Below are 9,493 nucleotides of genomic sequence, written 5' to 3'. Positions count from 1 at the left end.
TAAAAACCACAACTTTTTAACATCCTCAACGGGAGTTTCTGTCATAATTTTTTGTTTTGACGTTTTGTTATATAGGTACTAATAATTTTAGACGTTCATTTATTGTGTTGAAAATTAAATCAACCAGATAATCATTGTTCAACAATGTCTCCACTACAAAAATCAGATTCTTTTTATGGTATTTAGGAACAGATAACAAAAATGCTCTATCAACCATTCCAATGATAGTTCCTCTTTTTTGTGAAAGTGGATGTTGAGAAAAAAAATTCAAATATCTCCCAGAAAATCTCAGAGGTTCTATTAAGGGGGCTCCCATGGCAATATCATCAACATATCTTACATAAAAAGATAATATTTTTTTTAAAGACCAAACGTAAGACGATATAACAAATCAAACTAACCAAGATTCCTTATAAATCAAAGAATTGGAAAGAATACGGGTGTTAGGAGTCAAGCACAGAAGATGTCGCGCAAATAATACACTTATGAAGCTTGAAACTTCTTTATTCAAGAAACGCGCTTACATGTTTCGGCTCATTTTTAGCCTTCCTCAGAGCAAACGCAAACTAACATATATAAAGTAAAAGTTATCTTGTCATGGTGAGCTCCCCTACATCGAGAATTTAAATGCCAGAATTAAATAAAAAGAAAGAAAAGGAAAATGAAAAAGAAGGGACATATTAAAAATGTCGAATTAAAGAATATAGAAACTATATGACAATCTTGTGTTTCGCGGGTTTTCTCCGTGTTCAAATCCATTCTTGGAATGCCAACGTTTCGTGAACCTTGCAGTCCACTTCAGTATCAGGCTGCTCCTCGCCCTGATGAAGTGGACTGCAAGGTTCACGAAACATTGGCATTCCAAGAATGGATTTGAACACGGAGAAAACCCGCGAAACACAAGATTGTCATATAGGAAACACCCGTGAAAGCCTCAAGAATAATATAGAAACTAATTTATCAAAAAACTTTAAGAATATAATTAATATTATCCCGAAAATAAGGACGCTTACCACGATTACAAAACACCGTATCGCAAACATTACTATGAATAATTCAAGAGCCGCTTCCTGATATGTTTAAATTCTCGATGTAGGGGAGCTTACCATACAGGATAACTTTTACTTTATATATGTTTGTTTGTGTTTGTTCTGAGGAAGGCTAAAAAATGAGCCGAAACATGTAAGCGCGTTTGTTGAATAAAGAAGTATCAGGCTTCATAAGTGTATTATTTGCGCGACGTTTTCTACGCTTGACTCCGAACGCCCGTATTCTTTCCAATTATAAGACGATATATTATGATAGAAAACGATAACGCTTTGTGCAAACTTTATCGATTCTCATATCTTTCTTTGTTGTTATTACTACGTAGCAAGCGATATCGTACCGATCCTATATATACACAGATATCTCACGATATTTTATTGGAATATCCTAGATATTATTTACTCAGTCGTCTTTCAGACTGCATTTGGAAATCTGGAATAATTTAGGATTTTTTCGAGATAAATTGTGCTGTGGTAGTCACGATAATTGGTAGTTAATTCACTAAGACACATTTTTTGTCAGTTGCTACATCAAGTACTAAAGAAAATTTGAAGGAAAAATAAAAAGACATAAAAATTAGTAGCATAGGAGAAGCAAGATAAATATAAGCAAATGGACGAAGAAGCTCAGGCACTTTCTACAGTTTTGACCGGCAAAGAACATGAGAGTTTGGAAAGTGACAAGGTTAGTGTAATGAAGAATGAGTTTATAAACTTTAAATTGTGAAAAATGAATGCAATAAGTATAAATTTTTTTATTAGACAAAAAAGAAAAGTCGGGAGACATCAGTAGATAGCACTTCCGATACAGAAAAAACGAGACAGGTGAGCACAGAAAGCAATGATTTCACAAACAATAGTCAGCAAAATATTGGCGATTCTCAAAGCAGTTTCAAAAACAGTCAAGAAGGTTCAAATTCAATAACATCTGGAATAGAATATCTCATGCATACGTATCAAGTTTTTGATTCCAAGAAATTAAGGAAAAAAGCTAGAAGAATGGCTATTCAGATGATGGAACAAATTGGGTACACAGTAATGGTTGTAACACCAGGAAAGTTTGCGATAAAATATGCTTCTTCAGCGCCTTACCATTTATTTTTCACGAGAGTCGACAATTCCAAAGAGACTTATAATCAACAGTTCTCCATAATTTTCTCTGAGATTCTCGATCGTAGTCTTGGAGAAATTGTTAACAGTCTTCATTTAACTTTTATGGTAGATGTCACATGGTTGTATTTGCAGTATTTGTTGGTTGGTCAACGTACCGATATGACAATTCTGTGCAAACATAAAACACGTGTTCATGAGGAATTAAGTAAAAATATTACTATAATAAAGGTAGACGGGCAGGAGTTCTCAAGTCATCATACGAACATCATGATTCTGCAATATAAAAATGGGATTAGGGTGATTGTCTCTACTGCTGGTTTATATTCTGCTGATTGGGAAAACAGGACACAAGGGTCCGTTAAATACACTTAGATATTTCTTATTGTTAGTCGTATAATTTTTGTTTATAAACATTCTTTTTATTATGTCCTGATTAGATTGTGGATTTCGCCTCATCTGCCTTATTTGCCAGAATCCGCACATCCTAGTGATGGGGAATCTTCAACGGGTTTTAAAAAAGATCTCGAGCGATATCTGAGTAAATATGACCAACCGGTTTTGACACAGTGGATATGTGTAGTACGGAGAATAGATTTTTCAGACGTAAACGTGTTTCTCGTCGCTTCTGTTCCTGGAATTCACAAAGGTTTCGAAGCCAATTTTTGGGGATGCAAGAAATTGGCGTACGTTCTATCACGCTATGTCACACTACCGCCAGATACACAGTGGCCTATAGTCATACAGAGTTCTGGTGTAGGCTGCTTTGGTTCAACCATCGAAAGTTGGTTGTTGAAAGACATAATTCGGTGTATGTGGAAGGAGACTTCTGTAGGTTTAAAGAATCATCCACAGTTTCAGTTTATTTATCCGTCAATAGAGAATTATAAGCAAAGCTTTGATTGTCAAGATTTAATTACCCCATTGATGTACAGTGCAGAAATACATTCCAAGCAGCAGTGGCTAGAACAATATTTATAGTAAGTTACAGTAATTTATTTTTATTTTATTCAAATATTTACGCTCATGTTTTTATATTTTAGAAGCAATCCGATTTTCTACAGCTAGAATTTTATATTTATTTCTTAACTTTTGTAGTCAATGGAAAGCTACGCGAACAGGACGAGATCATGCAATGCCTAATATTAAATCCTACACAAGGATTTCTTCCGATTCGAAAAGAATTCCTTGGTTTTTGCTCACCAGCGCAAATCTGAGCAAAGCCGCATGGGGATCAATCAAACAATACGAAGGTTATAGTATAAGAAACTACGAGGCCGGCGTCGTATTCATACCAAAACTTATCGTAGGCGTCACATTATTATTTTAATAATTTTTGACATTTATGGATATATATTAGAGGAGAAGGTGGTATTATGGGACTCCAATTACATTCTACACTATAACTGTTAATAATCAATATTTGTATTCAATAAGTTTAAAACTTGGCAATTACATTCGTAAAAATGTTGTTGAATCGATTCTGGACTTAAAGTCATAAAATATTTATTACTTAGGAGACTTTTAATAAAAATGTGGCGACATTGCATAATGGCTCGAAGAAAAACATGGGTGATATTGTGGCCTTCCATAAAAATAGCCTTAGAATATTAGTTTTGTTTAAAAAAACAGTATTTGGTTACAAAATTAACAAAAAAGTAAAACATTTTAAAATGTATGCAAATAAATGTTTATACATTCACATAACTTCTGCATATAAGCTGTTCAATACTAGAAATCTTAGTACTAAAAATAGTACACGTAATATGAACTATAGGTTAATAGTAAAATTACAAGCGACTGTCAAATAATTATTTTAATATAAAAACTTTAAAGAAGAGATCGTGAGTTATCAATACTCATAGAGGGCCACCTTAGCAAAATGCCATGCTATTGTTTAAATTTGCACAATTCAAAATATATACAGTCAAATAAAATGTTAAATTGCATATAACACACTCAAAAATACATATCTTTATGTGATAATACGCTCAAGTTTAAGAAAAATGAGGATATAGATGTAATTAAATAATAAAATGTACATCATAAACGTTTCAAAATACTTGAAAGTAAAAATGTATTATAATAAGTGCTGGTTATTAATATATTAACGTCATGGTGTAACGACGAGCTACTGAACAAATAATTTCATGAGTAATCATTAATTTATTAGGGTTTGCTATATAATAGCGAAGATATTAAGGAAGGCCACAATATATACAATGGCCATAATACCACCTTCTCCTCTATAGAAATGTGTTTAAGGCATATTAATATTAATTATTACGTCTCGAACTTGTTTGTATTTAGACTGGGACAGCGACATTTCCTATTGAAGAAGAAGAAGATGCAGCTGTTCCAATATTTCCGATCCCATACGATCTTCCATTAAGCCGATATGATTTGGACGATAGTCCTTTCGTCAACGAATTTGTCGACTCTCTAAACTAAATGTAATATTTCAACTAGTGATGACACTAGTGTTTTTTATCTGTTTTAAATGATAAAATATTTTTGCATCCATATTTGTATTGTACGTTTATTGATTGAGGGAACGAGGCGCTGATAAATCAATTTATTTTGATGTTTAAATAGGAGTCGGCAACTTTATAAAAAATCAAGTTATTTTTTTAAAAATATGCGTTACTGTTATCATTACTTTTTGTAAAAAATAACATTATCGCTACTTATAACTAATTTTAAAAAGTAGAGGAGAATGGTGTGGTGGCGATCACTTAAGAAAATTTATTAATATTTTTAGTTAAAAATAATTTTTTCCTCAAATTTGTTGCAGGAGCATACATTACAGAATTATAACTTTAAAAAAACCATTAAAATAATTATTAGATGCATTAAATTTTTATTTATGGATGTAAAAAGATATAGTAGTTTTGATTGGTATGGCCCATCTGTGAGGGATTAGAGCGATCAGGGTGTGGATCATGGTAATCAGGGCGAAATCATGAAGATTAAGTCTATTTTGATAGAGAATTTCATTTGCAGATCATTAAAAATTATTTTTTATAAATCAATTATGTGAAAAAATTTCGCATATTAAACTATTTTTTAATTATAATAACATTTTCAACATGTATTATTCGAACAATAAAAAACGACTAATTAAGTAATTTTTTCTTTACACTTTATTTTGTAAGAACATAAATTGTAGATTCATTGTACTATCAAATTATTACTTTTTCACAATTTTCATTTATTAAATAAAATAAACTTCTTTCTTATTAACAATAAATATTTGGTAATTAATACACACATGGTGTAATACATGTGTATATACACTCATGTACATACATGTGATATTTATACACATACATAATACATAATACATACATACCCAGATAGCCAGACGTGTCGGAAGCACGCACTGTAAATGTACATTCTGTCAAAAAAGTACCGGGAATTGATCATAATGGAGATAGCAATTTTAAATTCGTTTTTTGGGATTGTAGTGTTACATTTTATGAAATCCCATCTCCTTAAAATACTATCAATGGCTAAATCATTTGGAATGTTAGTGTACATGGATGTGATGTCGAATGATACCAATTTATAATCTTTATTTAATATTAAGCCATTAATTTTCTTGACGAGTTCGAAACTATTTTTTATGTATCCAACATTCCTTTTAATGCTTTTGTCAATAATGTCTTTTAGATATGAAGCAAGATTAAAAAATGGACTATTAGTGCAACTGACAATCATTCTGAATGGATAACCGTTCTTGTGTACTTTGGCCAACCCATAAGATCTAGGACAATCCCCATCAGAAATATGTAATTTCTTATAAGTGGATTGGTCTATGTAACCTCTCTTTTTCCAACGTGTCAAAATTGTACGTATTTCCGTCGTCATTTTATTGGTGGGATCTTTTTCAATAGTCTTGTAAGTATTTTTATCAGTCAAAATTTCATACATTTTTTTATTATAGTCATTACGATTTAAAATTACAGTAGTGTTACCCTTGTCAGCTCTGGTGATTAAAATATCAGGGTGCTCTTTTATGAATTTGTTAAGTTCTTTAAGACCATTTTTGATTGTGTTGTTATTCAAATTGTTAGGTTGATTGAAATGTATCTTGTTTAAAATAGGAATAGTATCTTTTCTAATATCGTTCTTAGTTTTGTCATCTAATTTGATCAAATTATTCTCTATATGTTTAACAAACTCTATTGTTATGTTTTCTTTGTTTATAACATTATTAGGTAAATTGAATCTTTGTCCTAATTGTAAAATGCATTTAGAATTCTCTGGAATGTCAACGTTACTTAGATTTATTAACCAGTTATTATTAATTTTATTAAAATTGTAATCTGTATTAAAATTTTTAGGGCTGACATTGGTATTATGAACTACCGTCAAACTATTTGCTTGAATGTCATTTATAGAAATATTGTTAATTTTGGTCGGATAAAAAGTATTATTTAACTCTTTGTCAATAGGTTTCGTAATCTTCAAATTGTAATTAATATTTTTTATTTTTTCTTTCTGTGTGCGAAATTTTGCTGCTTTCAGATTTTTAATTTTTTTGTCAATATTAAAGTTTTCTTGATTCCATAGTTTGTTAAAATTCAATTCTTGGCGATGGAAAAACGCATTACAAATGTCAAATGGAAGAGAGTTTGTAATTAATTTATAATTCTTAAAGAGATCATGTCTTACACAATTGGATTTTTTGTTTGCAACAATCAATAATAGAATTAAAACTTTAGCTCACAATAAAAATATAAACCAAAATTTTGATTCAACTACCAGTAATATAAAATACTTTACTATTCCATATTTTAAGAAAACATCTGAAAAGTTCATAACAGTTACTAAAAAATTTAATTTCAACATTGCTCATAAACCGTTAAACAATTTACGTTCATTTATAAAAACAGGTAAAGACACTATTAAAAAAGAAGACCGGTCTAACGTAATATATAAAATAAGTTGTCGTGATTGTGATTGCACATATGGTTGGACAAACCAAACGAAAACTCAATACCAGACTAAAGGAACATAAAAATGACTACAAAAAACCAACAAATAATTTGTCTGTCATATCCCAGCATATGTTAGATTTCAATCACAAAATTGATTGGAATAATACGAACATAATTGACTTTGAACCATCATATTACAAACGATTGGTCTCAGAAATGATCCATATAAAGAAACAGAAAAATAGTCTGAATAAACAAAATGACACGGAACGTTTTCCAGAAATTTTTCCAGAAGTATTCTTCGATTATTGGGAATATCCCCTCTTCTCAGTAATGAGCTTTCATCCCTTCCTACAATATTTCCCTTTCTTTTTCTGAAAATATAAAATATAAATATCACCTCTGTTCATGTAAGTAGTCATAACGATTTGGTCGACAGAATATACTAAATAACATAAAATTTCCAATATATAAAATTTCAAATCAGTTTACATAACGCAGTACTGAAAAAGAATTGTGGACTTCTTGGAGGAACATATATCAGCGAATACGTGGTGAGCATATTAAAAATCACATTTGACGAAACGTGATTGCATTGGGAATTAATTGACATAATATTTGATTATTAATGGCTTTTGTTTTTTTGTTTATTTTTTTGGTTCTTCCAATAATCTACATTAGCAATCACGTATTCGACGGACACAAATTTTATATATAATTTCACGATAAAGATTTTCTACATGCGCAATACATCTCTTTCTGCGACAATACATACGATTGCGAATTTTGTGGCGTTACATAACTTTTGAAAAAAATTTTTAATATGTATAGTTATTATGTTTTTATCTTGATCACTTGGATGTTTTAATTTGAATTATAATATGTAAATTTAATGTACTCTGAAGATGGTCACATGTTAGACCGAAACGTTTACCTAATTTTATTTTGAAATATATATTTTAAGCTAAACACATCAAGCGTTGTGGCTGGATGCTCCTTATTGTTTACAATTTTTAAACTTAAGCCACTTATTATTTTATTTATTTTTTAATACAATTTCTATTTAGCAAAATCTTATTCTGATTAAATGTACTTCTTTAATAAAAATGCATTTAGTTAATAAAAGTTAAATGTATGATATAAATTATATTTATTATGCGTGTTTTCTGCAGTCACGTCACGCGTCGTGACGGCAGGCTGTGCTCGGTTTTTGCTGTAGTTTTGCTGTCAGTACATATGACGACAGATCGTGTACGATTTCTGTTGCGTTTTTGCTTTTATCAACTGATAAGGAAAATCGCGTTCTATATCTGCCGCGTTTTTGCAATTACATCATGACGGCAGGCTGTGCTCGATATTTGCTGTAGTTGTGCTGTCAGTATTTAATATAATAACTCGTACTGTAGTCTCATCACGATTTCACCGTCACAATGTGACGTCAAATCATGCTTGATTTCTGCTATCTTTTTGCTTTTAGTATTTGAAATGGCAAACATTGCCCAATATTTGCTACGTATTTGCCGTCACGATACTTATAGCAAAGAATGCTCAATTTCTATTGCATTTCTACAGTCATTTTATGTTGGCAGATTATGCTGTTAGAAACTAAGCTTAAGGGGATGCTAAACCGATTACCCAATTCAATCAAGGTCGATAGTACAGACTCTTTTAATTACAAATTCAATAATAGTGGTGACATCTTTGATTTAGTTTTTACATTATATTATATAATATATATCATTCTGTCTTACTCAAACGCATACGTCTGTTCTTATCTAACATATGCCAGCACCATCTATCGCAAGACCGCGCAACTACTGCTACGCGGAATTTCGGCTCTGTTGACAGTCCGAGTCTTCGCAAAGCATCAGTATACACGTATTTTCTATTCGGTGGAAATATTGCTTTTCTAGACTTTCAATCTTAGTTCTACAAACTCAGTATCGTTCGTTTCAATAATGTGACCTCAGCTGCACGCTTATTTTCAAGATATGGGCTCTAAAACTCTTATATCAAGCAAATACATATCTGAGGTGACAGCTGTACGAGCCAAAAGTAAGTGAATTTTTAATTTTTTTTCGATTTTCTCATAAAATTCAGTGCAGCTGAGGTCCTGTTGATGCGTACTATAATTTAAGTAATAATACTTTTGCAATCCGTACATCCAATACAGAGATTTTTCACCGAATAGAAATGTGGTAAAACAGGGAGCTTTAGCATCGCCTTAATGAGGAAGCAGCCGCTTGATATCTGCCGCTTGATATCTGCAACGTCATGATCAAGTTTGCTGGCATACTGCTGGCATACTGCTAGCATTTTGCTATCTGGGGACATACATAATATATACATAATATTCAAAATCCTATATTGTAGACTCGTGTGAATTAATCATAA

The 9,493-nt window shown here is 31.3% G+C and overlaps 1 protein-coding gene across 2 annotated transcripts; it reads left to right on the top strand.

Moving 5' to 3' along the window:
* Positions 1-1,439: 1,439 nt before the first annotated feature.
* On the top strand, positions 1,440-4,760 carry LOC108769319 (probable tyrosyl-DNA phosphodiesterase). 2 transcript variants are annotated; one of them, XM_018520229.1, is made up of 5 exons: positions 1,440-1,731; positions 1,818-2,512; positions 2,597-3,136; positions 3,255-3,462; positions 4,467-4,760. In XM_018520229.1, the coding sequence occupies exons 1-5, from the start codon at positions 1,660-1,662 to the stop codon at positions 4,605-4,607; spliced, it is 1,656 nt and encodes a 551-aa protein (XP_018375731.1). In that variant the 5' UTR covers positions 1,440-1,659; the 3' UTR covers positions 4,608-4,760. The 2 variants fall into 2 exon arrangements, with proteins under 2 accessions (XP_018375731.1, XP_018375730.1); XM_018520228.1 differs by having other exon boundaries at positions 1,809-2,512.
* Positions 4,761-9,493: the final 4,733 nt, after the last annotated feature.

The sequence above is a fragment of the Trachymyrmex cornetzi genome, unplaced genomic scaffold (assembly GCF_001594075.2).
Source record: "Trachymyrmex cornetzi isolate Tcor2-1 unplaced genomic scaffold, Tcor1.1 scaffold886, whole genome shotgun sequence".
Classification (NCBI taxonomy): Eukaryota; Metazoa; Arthropoda; class Insecta; order Hymenoptera; family Formicidae; genus Trachymyrmex; species Trachymyrmex cornetzi.
Note: the sequence above shows the minus strand (reverse complement) of the source record. Positions and strands in the feature narration are given on the sequence as shown.

Excerpts from the sequence above, each read along its gene's own strand:
- LOC108769319 (XM_018520228.1), top strand. The coding sequence starts at position 1,660 with ATGGACGAAGAAGCTCAGGCACTTTCTACAGTTTTGACCGGCAAAGAA. Across the intron at positions 1,732-1,808 it reads AGAGTTTGGAAAGTGACAAG|ACAAAAAAGAAAAGTCGGGA; the intron begins GTTAGTGTAATG and ends TTTTTTTATTAG. Across the intron at positions 2,513-2,596 it reads TGGGAAAACAGGACACAAGG|ATTGTGGATTTCGCCTCATC; the intron begins GTCCGTTAAATA and ends TGTCCTGATTAG.